General features: G+C 55.3%; 1 protein-coding gene across 1 annotated transcript in view; it reads left to right on the top strand.

Moving 5' to 3' along the window:
- Positions 1–14081, top strand: part of CHST15 (carbohydrate sulfotransferase 15) — a 78476-nt gene that overhangs the window by 56927 nt on the left and 7468 nt on the right. Inside the window, exon 6 of the mRNA XM_047073571.1 lies at positions 11310–11466. Within this exon, the coding sequence (XP_046929527.1) occupies positions 11310–11466 (157 nt within the window). The remainder of the gene's footprint in view (positions 1–11309; positions 11467–14081) is intronic.

Here is a 14081-nt window from a genome sequence, read left to right as displayed (position 1 = left end):
GCATCAAATCAATCACGTTTAAGTTTCCAGAGAAAGATGTAAATGGTAAGTTAGCCCATTTCTCCCCTTCTGGAGGAGAACAGAGGAATAGCGGAAAGTGGGTAGGCTGGTGCTTGCGGCCAGAAGGGCCAGCCAGGCGTCATGTCGCAAGTTTCTCTGTGTAAGAGATAGTGACGGTTTAAAAAAGTGAAGCATTTCTAGGCCACATTGGCCTACTTAATTAAAAAGCAGAATTTTCTTCATTTAATCTGACGCTAAAGTGGAAAAGACCGTTCTTTTCACTGCCTCTCACGTTAGCCTCCTGCCTCTTCATGTGCAAGAGGTCGGTGGAGTTTGCCTCATCTTTTGGAGACAGCCTCCGTTACATGTGCAGAATGGCTGGAAGGTGCTGGCCCCTCGGACGTAGTTCACTCAGGGGACACTTGGAGGGTAGGGTCACACAGCATCTGTCAAGGACTTTACCACGTCTCTGTTTTGGGTTTCGTTCTGTATGTAGTTTTAATGCGGGGTGCAGCAACGACCCCCACGGGGATGCTTGGTTTTCCTGTTTTATGATGACGAGTCAAACAGGAAGGAGAGCTCCGCTAACAGTGAGAACTTGATTTTGACCCAGGCACCATGAGCCTGGGAACCTGGGGCATTGTTTTCTTCATCTGCTTGTATAAATTGATTTTGTAAAGTTTGTTTATTTTGAGAGAGAGAGAGTGAGCGAGTGCGTGTGTATGGGAGGGGCTGGAAGAGAGGGAGAGAGAGAATCCCAAGGAGGTTCTGTGTGCTGTCAGCATAGAGCCCAACACGGGGCTCGAACTCATGAGGCGTGAGATCGTGACCTGAGTGGAGATCAAGAGTCGGACGCTTAACCCACTGGGCCACCAGGCCCCCCTAAACTGATTTTTAAACAGCCCACTAGTGTGGGTCAATAATGAATCTATTTAGGACGATGCCCTAGGAAGGGAAGGAATGAAACACTTAATGAAATGCATCCATTTACATGCAGTTGATCATTAGGACAGAGTAATGAGCGATGCTAAGCCTTGGGGCAGGAATGCTGGTTTCATGGATCTTACTCCCAGCAAAGCGGGTGGTAGGATGTGTGAGCGGTGAGTGGCAAACCAGGGTCGCCTTGTAGAGTCATAGCTCTGGGGGACCAGATAGTCTGAATCGGAACCCCAGCTCTGCCACTCACCGGCTGTGTGGCTTTGAGCAGGTTACTTGACCTCTCTGTGTCTCATTTCCTTATCGGTGAAATGGGGGAAAATAGTCCTATCTCTAGGGTTGTGAGAATGACTTAATAGATGTAACGTATTTAAACAGGGCTGGATAAATACAAAATATTATGGAATTATTAGCTATTATTGTTAGGTCACAGTAGTAGCAACTAATGACAACGACCAGACTGAGCACTCATTTACTCCCTGAACAGGCATACGTTAGAGAACAAAGTCCTCCTTGTCTGCCTTCGTGGAGTCTATGTCCAGTGCAAGGGCCGGGGACAGCCCTCAATTGAGTGACCAAAGCGTTAACTGAGCACGTACTCAGTCTGGGCTACCTGCTAAGCCCTTTTCAGGCATTGCCTCATTCGAGCTTGGCAAGTAGGTGTGTGGGCTCAGTGGGGCTGCATTACTGGGTTCGCCGTCAACTGGTTAGTAGTGTGGCCAGGCTGGATTTGAGCCCCTGTTGGTTTGAGGAATCAGGCTTTCTTCCCTATCATAGGCTGGTCCTTGGGATGCAGATTTAACTTGGAGACGGCAGTGAGCACGCAGGAGGTTTACGGGGCCCGTTGTGGGACAAGCCGGTGGCGGGGGGGGGGGGGGAGGCGGCGGTGGGGGGAGACAGGCAGAGCGGAGGTTGGGGCCATGATGCAGTCACACAGAGGTCTCCCTGACCCCACCACGAGCTCCGTGGCTTGGACGGCCCTTCAGAGTTGTCCCCAGCGAGGCCTCTCCCGGCCACCAGCCGCTGTCCCCTGTCCGTGCTGGGGAAGCGTAACCATGGGTGGGGCGGGGCCTTTCCTGGACGGGACTGGGCTGTGAGCCATCAGCAGGGTGACTCCCCACTTTTGCAAAGCTCTGGAAGCAGTAAGGTCCCCTGTCTTTGATGGGTGCCTTCAGGGCATGGACCCCACGTCAGAGAGATTATGATGCCGATCCCAGGGCGACATGGAGCTCAGATTAGCAGGAAGCTGTGCCGACCGCCGCTGCGGGATTGCCGGCACCCTTTTTGACCTGAGACGAGACTTTCTCTCGCCGCTCAGATGTCCCGCAAACAGTTCCACTTCCCTAGGTCCCTGGGAGCGCTGACTTAGTGCCACAGACACGTCCTCGGGCCGGAGCGGGGAGCTGGCGCTTTGGCGTCATGTGTGGTATTTTCTGCGTAACACGTCTGCACGGGGATTGAAAAGCAGGCTGTCGCCCAGCGCTGATGGATCAGTTATTAACGTCGATTATCTTAAGGGGAAATGAGGAGGACTCCCCTGTGGGCAAGAGATGGGACTGGGGGTGGGGGGGGGAGGCCGTCGGAGCGGAGAGGTCGTGACAGCGGCCTCAGAGCCGCAGATCGATGGTACGCCCTCTTCCTCCCTCCGGCCTGCACTCTTGCCTTTGTCTTTGAGACTCTGGGGGATGAAGAAATCAGTGGGAGTCTCGAGGAGGATTGTAGTGCAGTGTCTCCCAGTGGCCTGTTAATTTCCTGGCGGATTCAGGCATTTCGCTTCTCAGAACCTGTCTGTGGGGTGTTTCGGCCTGCCTTTCGTGAGCCCTAAATGTGGCATGGGCTCACTTTTGTAGGGCTGAGCTGTGAGCCACTCGAGGCCGAGGGGGTTGGCCGGGGATGTCACGGTGGGGAGGGAGGGCCGGCCGGGCCCAGGCCAGGACAGCTCGGGCCTTTGTGAAGGTGCTCTGAAGGCCGTTCGGGACTGACCGCCTGGCGAAGGCCCCCGTCTTGTTACCGGTGAGAGAAAAACCATCGTGCTGAAAATTCCTTGTGTGTTTGACACTGTTTATGTTTTTGGGAAATGTTTACAGAGGCGTGGGCAGCCCTGCGTGCTCCCACACGGGTTGTTTGCAGAGGGCGAGAGCCACCGGGGAGAAGGGCCCCGTTGTAGCCAGTCCGCAGAGGCTGCGAGGCGAGACGTGTGCCCACATCAGGCCAGGATGGATGGGGGTGGGGTGGTGGCGAGTCCCCTCTGGACCGCCAGGTCAGTCCGGGGACCTCGGATTAGTGAGGCTGGCGAGTTGAAGCGGGGAGGGGGAGACGGCGCCTGTCACACACGGGCCAGCCCTGGGGGGCGGTGGCCACGCCCTGCGGTGGGGGTCCCCCAGCCTGGGATTCAGGCCTGGCTTCGCTACTGCTTTAATCAGGGGCAGCCCAGTGATCCACTGCGCGTTCTTTTCTTTCTTGCCAGCAGATACCCACGATCAGGGTCACTGGCAAACTGTGTCCAAGTGCTTTGTCAACCATGCTGAGCAATTAGATGAAAGGCACGTTTGGTATTGCCTCTGCGAGGTCCTGCCTTTTGTTCCGTGAGCATTTACCACGGACCCAGGCCTGGCTGCTCTGGACCCAGAACCCTACTCGTGCCCGAGGGGAAGAGAAGACAGGCCCAAATGACCTCAGGGAACTGGAGATTTTGCATCCATGTGGACACGTTCGGGCCCAAACGTGGATGTTCTCCTCTGGCAGAAAATGAGCCTCATCCGTGTCACCCATGTGTATGGCCCTAAGGTGACTCTCGACATGTTCTCCAAACGAGCTGGCCCGGCCACTCCTGCTTCATTGTTCCTCGAGGTGAGAAATGCACAGCCCATGATTCGGCGACACGGAAGGGCCTGCTTCCCAGCCACATCAAATGGCCTTTATTTCTTTGTAGGAAAAATACGCATGATCATTATTGACGGCACAGTATCGGAGGTCAGGAAGTTATCGATCAGCGATTTGCATCTGGACGCCAGCAGATGGAGAACAGTGACGGGGTTCTCGGTTTTTCATTTTCGTCATCCCCCTCTGGGTGGCTGCAGGCCCGGGGTGGGGGTTGGGTGAAGCAGAAGACAAGAGTGTTATGTGCCCACCTCCCGGGGGGGTCCTGGTGGAGGAAATGGGACGTTCACCTGCGGGTCCCTGAGAAGCCGGCTGGCGGGCGCTCTGGGAACGCGGCAAAATCGGGGCCGGCACGGCCTGCAGGCGGTGAGCCAGCCCAGGAGCTGGCAGCCGCCCCCGGCCGCCCACCATCCCAGCAGCCGCCCCCGGTCTCTTCCCAGAGCCCAGCCCTCTGAGACGGCCGAAGCGTGACGCTTCGACGGGGACCGACAGCACGGCTCAGGCTCTCGAGACCTAGCCGATGAAGTGTCGCGTGCCTTGGGGCCCCGGGGATGTCCGTGACTTCTGACGTGAGCCTCTCCGGGAACGGACGGGTTAAAAGCAGCAGGGACTTGCTGGGGGCGGCGAAAACCTTCTGGAAGTGGATGGTGGCAGCATGGGCGCAGCGTCGTGTGCGTGCCAAGAACTACTGGGTTGTTAGGACGTGGATTACGTCTCCATTTACAAAGGGCGGTGAGCACCAAACCCACTAAGGCCAAGCAGCCGATGACCATCGGCTCATGCAAGTGGCGAAAGATCACTCCGTGCGCTCTGAAATTGTTGTTTTCAATGTTTGTTTATTTCGAGAGAGAGCGCGCGTGCATGCAGAAGCGCGGTGGAGGGGCAGAGAGTGGGGCTCTCAGCCCAGAGCCCGACTCGGGGTTCGATCTCCCAAACCGTGAGCTCATGACCTGAGCTGAAATCAAGGGTCGGACGCTCAACTGACCGAGCCGCCCAGGCGCCCCGAGCTCTGACGTCGTAACGAACACCTGAACACCTGTTTGTCGTTGCTGCCGAATGATGCCCAAGGCGACGCTCCGCAAACTCGCTTTTCCCGATGGTCACAGCGAAGCTCATCTTTGTCCTGAGTGTGTGTTGGCTGCTGTGTTACACGTCACATTTGCTTTTCTGTTTCCAGGAGCTTAAGTAGTTCTGTAACGGAATTAACTCCTGCTTTGCAGTCACCGGGCACCTAAAACAACACAAACGTCAAAACGGACCCCAGAACCCATCGGCTCCGATGGCTGGCCCTCCCCCCGCCCCGGTGGATTGGCTCCTAAACTCGGGCCATGGGCCGAGGCCTGTGGGATCAGGGGGCTCTGTCTGGGCCCAGGCAGACCTGGGTTCGTTTGGGCCCCAGCCGCAAAGGCCCTGGGGCCGTGTGACCTGTCCGAAGGCCAGCCTTCTCCTCGTAAGACAGGGTGACAACGCTCTGCCTGTGGCTCAGGCCGGGAGGGGGGGCTCGGGGGGACGGGCTGTGAACGCGGAATGAGAAAACGTGTGCAGTGCGTGGCGCAGGGCCTGCTGAGGGCAGCCGCGTCAGGGATGGAAGCCGTGAGGACCGTGGGAGCTGACGCCCACAGCACCCGGGAGCCCGGCCTGTGGGAGCGGCCCACGGAGTAGTGGCTGCCCCTGTTTTTGTGCCGATCTGTCCACCCACCTCTGCTCGGTGTCGTTGAAGGAATCCAGCATTGGCCTGGGCATAACCGTCCAGGTTTTACACGGCAGGGCCTTCAGTGATGGCCTTGGTGGCCATTCCTCTGCCCCCACGAGAGGGAGAGATGTAGTCCCGTCCAGAGGCACTAGGTTCGGGGAGCCACCCCCCACGCATACATTCTCTCCCACTCCCCCTCGCGGCCGTGCTGGGTCCCGGGACCCCCGCACCACACAGGCAGGAGCCGAGCGCACTTCCAGGAGAGCCGGCCCCCCGTCACGGGGCCGCCCCAGCAGCCTTCTAAAATAACCATAGCACAGAAGGCCTGGAATGTATTTGGACTTATATTTGGAATTGCTGTTGGAAACGGTCCTGGCCAAATGTAACACCCATCTGTTTGGGATGGTTTAAGAGTAAGAAAATTAGATGGTTCAGCAGAAGGGGGCTTGGCGGCCCCTGCAATGCAAGGGGGCTGGCTGGGTGTCGGGGCAGCTGGCTCTCAGCCGCGGAGCCCTCGGCCCCGCCAGCCGTGACTGTTCCTGCTGCTGGGGCCACTCGCTTCCTGCTGGACTGCCCCAGCTGGAGACCTCCCCCTTGTCTCAAGCTGGTTCCTGAACCTTCTACCCCCTGGGCAGTCTGCCCTCCAGGAGTGCAGTTCAGGTTTCCTTCCCGCTCTGGACGGCCTTTCAGCCATTGAAGCTGTTGTCCTTCCTGCTAAGTCTTGCTTCTTCAGATGGAACAGCTCCTTCCCCCTCACCGTTTGCCACCCAGCCCTGAAAGCAAGCATCCTTTGGGATCCCAACTGGCCAGGCTGGTGCAGAGTGACACCCTCCCACATTTTTAGTGCCATACCTTTATTAATGCATCCTGTGGTTTGCATCAGTGTCCATGCAATTCTGTGATGATTCGTTATGAGTTTATGTCAGCTAAACCTATTGTGTGTTTACCCTGTTGGCCTCTCTCCCCTGCTTCATCATTGTACAGTTGTTTTAAAATTTTTTTTTAATGTTTCTTTATTTTTGAGAGAGAGAGAGGGAGACAGAGAGACAGAGCACTAGCAGGGGAGGGGCCGAGACAGAGGAAGACAGAGAATCTGAAACAGGCTGCAGGCTCTGAGCTGTCAGCACAGAGCCCAATGCAGGGCTTGAACTCGGGAATGGTGAGATCATGACCTAGGCGGAAGTCGGTCGAGTCACTGACTGAGCCACCCAGGTGCCCCCTGTACAGTTGATTTTAAAGACCAAAGTGTGGATGTTTAGGTTTATCTATTGTTACGTGAGAATGTCCGCTCCAGCCCTTGGATACTTAGTCTTGCTACATTTGCTGCCCTTCTCAACATTTTCTGAATGGCTTTAACCCATCCAAGTGGCTTTCACTCGTGCATGGTCACTGCCTGGCCCTTTTCCCCCAGAGAGTGGCTGTGGGGGAAATCATAGCACTGATCATTGCTGACATTCTTAGGAAGCACGAGCCTGATTCTTCGGGGGATCCAGATAGGGCTCCCCTGAAAGTTAGAGCTCATGCTTTTCCTTTGCCCTCTTGCTTACATCTCTGTAGGGAAGCGAACCGTGTGGCTCTCATCCATCTGTACACTCAGGACTCTCCCGCGGTCTCAGGGTAGGTAGGAGAGAGGTGTAGGCAGAAAACTCCTCAGTCTTCCTGGGAATTGGGGGGTAGCACCTGCATGCGTCTCCTCCCGTGTCTTCACGTGGCCTTCTCCCCCCCCCCCCCGTGTCTCTGTCGCCTTTGTAAGGACACCAGTCATTGGATTTACAACCCACCGTCCATCCAGGATGATCGCGTCTCAAGATCTTCATTCGACATAAGTTCATCTGCAAAGACCCTGTTTCCAAATAAGATCCCATTCATAGGTGCTGGGGCCACATTTTGGGAGGATCTGTAGAATCCAGACAGGAGAGGTGGCCATTCATTGTGAAGAGTGAAGTCTCTGCTCAGCTGTTGGTGACACAGTGGAGTGTGAGGGATGTATCGTTACTCGTACGCCTCCCGGCAAGCGTGTGGGCTCGAGGGGATCCCAGAGCCCCCCGCACATTCTGTGGGCAGGTCCAGGTTCCCGGGGGGACTGAGGGGCCAGAGACACCCCCTCTAGAGACTCTGCTGAGGAAGTGGGCCCGGCCCGGCTGTGAACTTGAGTCACAGAAGATGGGGTCCTGAGTTCATTTCACCTCCCCTCAAATAGATGAAAATCAGTCGTCCTATCCTCCCTCACTGTCCCCCGCCCCCGCCCCGTAGCAGGGCTGGGCTGGCCTGGTTGGCACCTCGGACAGGTCCCAGTTTATGCCCTGGGATTACTTCTTGATCTCTAAAGAGTTGTTGTGGAATCAGCAGATTCTTCATGAAGTTGCTTTGTGTTTAAAATTCTTGTTTTACTTACTTATTTTTAATGGTTTTGTTTGTTTGTTTGTTTGAAGGAGAGAGAGAGAGAGACAGAGACTGTGCGAGCTGGGGAGGGGCAGAGAGAGAGGGAGACACAGAATCCAAAGCGGGCTCCAGGCTCTGAGCTGCCAGCACAGACCCCAGTGCGGGGCTCGAACTCACGAACCGTGAGATCATGACCTGAGCCGAAGTCGGACGCTCAACCCGACGGAGCCCCCCGGGCGCCCCTGGACTCTTGTTTTATTTATGAGCCAAAGTGTCTACGAGGAATGGTACTACCACAAAATCAATTCTCAGTATGGAAAGCTTGACCCAGTGGTTGGGTTTGTAGAAGGATTTGGATAGTCCTGTAGGAGTCCATGGTAGGAACTCTGGAATTCAGATTTCCCATCATATGCAGATTTTGATGAGAGTTTGAAAGGTGTCTGTTACTTTTCACGGACGTGGTTTCTTGGGCTGGGCCGTGATACGGCAGGACCGACAAGTGTGTGAGCCAGGAAGGACACCCCCACCAGACCCATGGCCACAGGGAACGCGTTGGCACGTACAGGTCGACTGCTCTTTGAGGTCCGTGCAAATCCGATGTAGACACTTACCCATCAGCCTCTAGGTTATACTACGACTGGCCTGCAGGGACGGGTGCCGCGACGAACAGCTGCTGTTGGGGACGCTGTGACCGGCAGATGGAGTGTCATCCTGGGACATGTGCTCGGGTGGGCACAGATCTGGGGGAGAATGTACTCACTAGTCCCTGAGCATCTCTAATGACTAGTCTGGAAACAGGGCCTTCTGGAGAGTTGGAGCGAGCAGGCCGAGGTCTACAAAACTCTCCCTTTCCAGAGTGTGTGTAGACGCCAGGCAATCGGTGGGCAGATCCCAGTCATCTCAGGACTTCTCAGAGATGTCCTCTGTGGACACTGGCTGTGGATGAATTCTAATGGGCCGTGTCACAGGCACCGTGCCCAGTGCCCGAGGAGAGCTGGTCCCCAAGAAGCCATGCTCTTGCGGTCAACACATGTGCATCCAACCTTGACTGCAGTTAGAGGGGAGGGGTGCCGGGGGGGGGGAGCGTTTGCGGCCGGCCCCTGCAATGGGGGCCCTGTGGTTTCCGCCCCGGTGGGCGTGGTTGAGTGTGGGTGTCAGGGGCGCGTCGCGGGGTGGGGGTGTGCGTTGGCAGGACACGTGTCCTTGTCAGATTCACTGAGTCGCCCTCACCCTTGCTGGAATGAGGGAAGCCACGTCGGAGAGGTTGGAGGGTGGAAAGTAAGGCGTTAACGGGAGAGAGAACCTGAGTCCTTGGAGCCAGGGGGCCGACCTGTGTCAGCCCCGTTTCCCCACAGGCGGGGGGGGGGGTGGTGTGCGAGTGAAGGGCGAAGCAGGGAGGTTGCTTGGGGGGTGGGCATTGGAAACGCACCAGGCAGGAATGAAGAAGGGATCTCTGAAACACAAAAGAAGATGAAGACTTTGCAAGCGGAAAGCAGGAAAAGGTGTGGGAACTCACAGCTCAGAAGTTGCGGCAAAGAAAAAAGTTACTGGGTGGCAGTGGGATGACGTTTATGTTAGGGTGCGGTCCCCCATCGCCCCTGCGCTCGTGGGTGCTCAGAGCCCCCCACCCCCCAACCGGGAGGTGGGCGATGTGCCGCGATGACAGGCACGTGATCTGATTCCACCGGATCTGATCTGGTACCATCCATGGTTGTGAAAATAGAAAATATGTCCCTACCTGCTTCAGTGGGCACAGAAAATTTCTGGAAGGCTCTTTCAGCCCCTGGTAAGAGAGGTCACCTCTGGGGAGCAGGACTCACAGGTTGGACCCCCGGAGAAACTGGGCAGGAGGGCTTGAGTGAGAGCCGTGTTCATGATACTGTTGTCATAATTCACCCTTTCTGATTGTCTGTCTCATGTAAGAAAACAAGTAGCCCTTGCTTAACAAAATCTATCTGTAATGCTGAGAGTCTGGTAAAATATATTCACAGAGGATTTATTGAAAGAAAGAAAGACAGAAAGAGGAAGGAAGGGAGGGAGGGAAGGAAGGAAGGAAGAGTGAGGGGAAGGAAGGAGGAGTGAGGGGAAGGAAGGAAGAAGGGAGGGAGGGAAGAAAGCGGAAGGAAGGAAGGAAGGAAAGAGGGAGGGAAGAAAGGATGGAGGGCAGGAGGGAAGGAAGGAAGAGAGAAGGGAAGGAAGGAAGGAGGGAAGGAAGAAACGAAGGAAGGAAGGAAGGAAAGAGGGAGGGAGGAAGAGAGAGAGAAAGGAAGGAGCACGCAAACCCTTATCCTGGAGCTTGGTCAAGGCTGGTAAGGCAGGTTTCACTCAGGACCCACTCCAGTGGGTGTCAGGACCCTGCGTGGGGTTTTGTGTAGGGCACAAAGACTGGCCTCAATTCCAGATACAGCAAGGAAAAGTGGGGACTCACAGCCAAGGAGTAGTGGGGGTCCGTGGGTTGGAAATTACTAAGAGGACACACCAGGCTAAGGTCGGTCTGAGTTCTGGCTAAATCGACCTAGCAGGATTCCTGCTGAAGGCCCAGTGGGGCGATGAGACATCCCCTGGGAGATGGCGGGGGACCAGGAGCCCACCAAATATTGAGGGTGATCAGATATCGCAGGGCGGGGGATTCTGGCTGAACCGACCTGGCAGGATTCCTGCGCACTTGGGGCAGTGCAGAGGTGGACGTGGAAGTCTACACGCTGAGGCCCAGTTGGGAAGGTTTAGGGGAACCCGGGGAAATTGGGTCCAGGAGTGACACCGTCAGTTCTCCAAGGAAAACACGGCCACATACATGTGGTGGGGTCCGTGTGAACAGGTTTACAGGGTGACTGCACGCAGATGTAGGGGTGTTTTTATGTCGTGTTAAAAAATAGGTCCGTACCAATCTAGAAAGATACATTTCATAATTTGTTGTTGTTGTTGTTGTTTTTTAATGTTTGGAACGTCTGTGGAATGGGCCAGGAATCTCATGAGAAACTATCAGATTGTAGGAGCAACAGCTGTGCTGGTTATTGTTGCCTCTGATGGAGGAGAGAGAAACCGGAAGGAGCATAACATTTTCGTGGCCCATCTTCGCCGTCGTACAGTTTTCACAATCTGGTGTTTCTAAGCTCACCGTTGCAGTGAAAACAGCTGCGTGCTGAAGTGGCTGGATAGGATTTAAGAAGTACCGGGGGTTGGTCGGGGGGCCAGTGTAGACATGTCCGAATCCAGGAGAGCGGGGGTGGCCCGGTGAGGGGTGGGGAGGTGTGGGAGGAAGTAGGGAGGGGGCTCATCTGCAGGGGAACCAAGAGAAATGGCAGGGTCCTAATGAACGAGACGAGGTAATGTCATTGCACGTCGATTTCCATCGTCACCCGCGTCGCGTGATTTCACAGTCCCGGGTGGTGAAAGTCTCCGTTTATTTTATTCACAGGTTGTACTCCGACTATCTCTACTTTGCAAGTTCGAATAAATCTGCTGATGACTTCCACGAGAAAGTGACAGAAGCTCTGCAGCTGTTTGAGAATTGCATGCTCGATTATTCCCTGCGTGCCTGCGTCTACAACAACACCCTCAACAATGCCATGCCTGTGCGTATCCTGGAAGCCGGCCCCCTTACAGAGCAGGCCACTTGGTGGTTATTATGCAGGTGGCACGGTGGATGGGATTTTAGCATATAAACGCAGAGAAGCATTTTAATGTGCAAATGCCTCTCCCCATGCCTCTGAGCCGCGGTGGCTAGTGCACAAACAAATACGCACGGGCATAAAAACTGTATAGAAAGGCTGGGCCCTTTCAGCTGGCACCAGGCTCTCTTCCCTGCTCATCTCCCCATTACAATGCTCTCTCCTCCCCCTGCAGAGAATGAGGGCACATTTAGGGAGATTGCCATTCAGTGAGGCTCCAAAAACCCACCCTGCAATTAGGATTGGCAGACGCGGGGACCCAGCTCTCGAATCGTCTTAAGCATCGTTCCCTGATCGATGGCGGTTTCTTTTGGTGGTTTAACGAATCACCCACCGGTGACTTTCAGCGTTCCTGCGACAGGGCCTAAATGGAAAACTGTCTCCCGTTGATCTCTCTTTTGCTTTTCTCTTACTTGCCTTCAGGAATGTGGCTGTACATTTCTTGCCTTTTTTTTTTTTTTTTTTTTTTTTTTTTTTATGCAGAAGAAGCTGTTGGTGGTGAATTCAGCACCCTTCAGCTGGGGGTGGCTTTCTACCGCATAGCACCCTGGGTTGTCTGCCTTTTCAGCAGATTGGTGCTGCCGGAGAGCCTAACACAGTGAAGCTGGTGCTGCCCCCGTCCCGGGGCGTGGTTCACCACTGCTCTGAGGAGCGCAGCATGTGGGACGGCACAGACCGATGTGCTCGAGGTGGAGGCTGGGAACCCCCTGGGCGTGGGGTGCTCGGGGTCAAGAGGTTTCCCTTCCTCTTCCTTGTTCTCAAGGCCGTCGTATCTGGAACGCAGGGTCCTGGTTCCGGCAGGATGCACAGAGGCAGCAGGTTGGATTGAGGCTGGAGTTTTCAGTGTGTCAGAGAAGATGCGGACAGGGGCACAGATAAACCTAGAATCTGCCCAGCAGCACAGAATAGAGGAATGGCCTTTGGAGCCAGACAGAGGTGTGGGTTCGCTTCCCAGCTGGGGCGTTTACTAAGCTGTGTGACTCTGGACAGTCGTTTTAGCTTCTCTGAGACGCCATTGCTTCATCCTCAAATCGGGTAATAAGACTGCCGTTCCAGGCTGTTGTAAGGGTCAGAGTGATAGTTCCTTCGTGCGTAGGGGAGAAATGAAGAACCCTTGTCCTGCAGCCATCTTAGAGTTGCCGGTCCGGGCCCTGCGAATTAGACCGACCAAAGACAAATTAACAAGAGAGAGAAAAACCACAAGTTTATTAACATGTGTGTTGCACCCGTGCGTGATGAGTAGCTCAGAGGGACGGTTAGAACTCAGGCTTGTGTAACATCCCGACAGGAGAAAAGGACATTTGTAGAGAGGTGACCAGACAAAGCGAGAGGACTTTGAGTTTCTAGGGCAGCAAATCGTGGGAAGGCAGGTAAACGTATGGGGGAGCTAATGGTTGATAAGGGCTAGTTTTATTGAGGTTTGTTACATCACATCCTCTGATGCTGTCTTAAGGCTGATAAAGGTCTAGGGTTGTCTCCAGTGATTAATTTGGTCCGTCCTGGTGGAGAGGGGAGGAAGGGCACCCTGACAAATTTATGTACGGCTTGGAGGCAAATAGGGTGAGGGCGGAGAGCTTTTCTTATGTTTGTGTTTCTTCTCAGTTGCCTTGGGCTCAAAATAATCCTCATGCCAAAGTAGTATATTTCGGGGCAGCGTGTTCTGCCTCCCTGCACATGCATTCGTCATTTGACCGTGTCTGTGCATGGCACATGGGCTGGGAGGGCAGCCGTGACAGGACAGGCCTGGTCCTTGTGCCCCCGGGCAGTCCCAGTCCTGGCAGGGAGAGTGACCTAGCGGCTGGGGCAGGAGCCCTGGCTCCCGGCAGAGGCCACCTGAACACAAGGCACCAGGGGAACGTCTAGGAAAGGCAGCGTTTGTGCCGAGGCCTGAAGGATGACGGGCTGGGGACGTGGAGGCGGTGATCTGTCCAGGGGCAGGGAGCAGCTCGGGCAGAGGCCGAAGAGTTAAGCACGGAGAGCGTTTGCTACAGCTGGGCACAGCACATGGTTGTGTGGGTGGTGGGGCGATGGTAAGAGGGGGGTGTGAGCCTTGGAAGTCTGGCCTGACATGGGTCCCCAGGGAGGGTTTAACAGTCGTAGCAAATCTGTGTTTCAGAAAGATGCCCGACGTGTGGCGCCCAGGGCTGGCGGGGTGTCTCCCAGAGACGGGGAGGCCGGGGTGGGGGTGGGATGGGGTTTCTGTAAGAGGACTGGGGGCTGAGTCAGGGTAGGAGACGGTGGAAGTTTCTAGAAACAATTAGGAGGACTAGTGGAGAGGACGTGGACAGGGGTTGGACTGGATCGGATCGAGCGGTGGGATGATGGGGAAGCCACGTGTTCGCTGGCCGGCAGGCCGAGTGCAGCATTTGCTTCAAAATGGCTCTGGTTCTTAGCTGTTGCTTTTTAGTATGATTGCTCATGACCGTGAGGGTCATCTGTGCGGGGCCTGCAGGAGAGCAGAGCCGCTACCTGGAGACGTTTCTTGAAACTTCCTAGGTGTGGCGTGGTTGGGGGACTGG

Source organism: Lynx rufus, unplaced genomic scaffold (assembly GCF_022079265.1).
Source record: "Lynx rufus isolate CCGP_SWC_20201006 ecotype Redwood Valley unplaced genomic scaffold, mLynRuf1.p SCAF_11, whole genome shotgun sequence".
In the NCBI taxonomy this organism is placed as follows: Eukaryota; Metazoa; Chordata; class Mammalia; order Carnivora; family Felidae; genus Lynx; species Lynx rufus.
The sequence above is the reverse complement of the archived record's forward strand: the minus strand, read 5'-3'. Positions and strand labels throughout refer to the sequence as shown.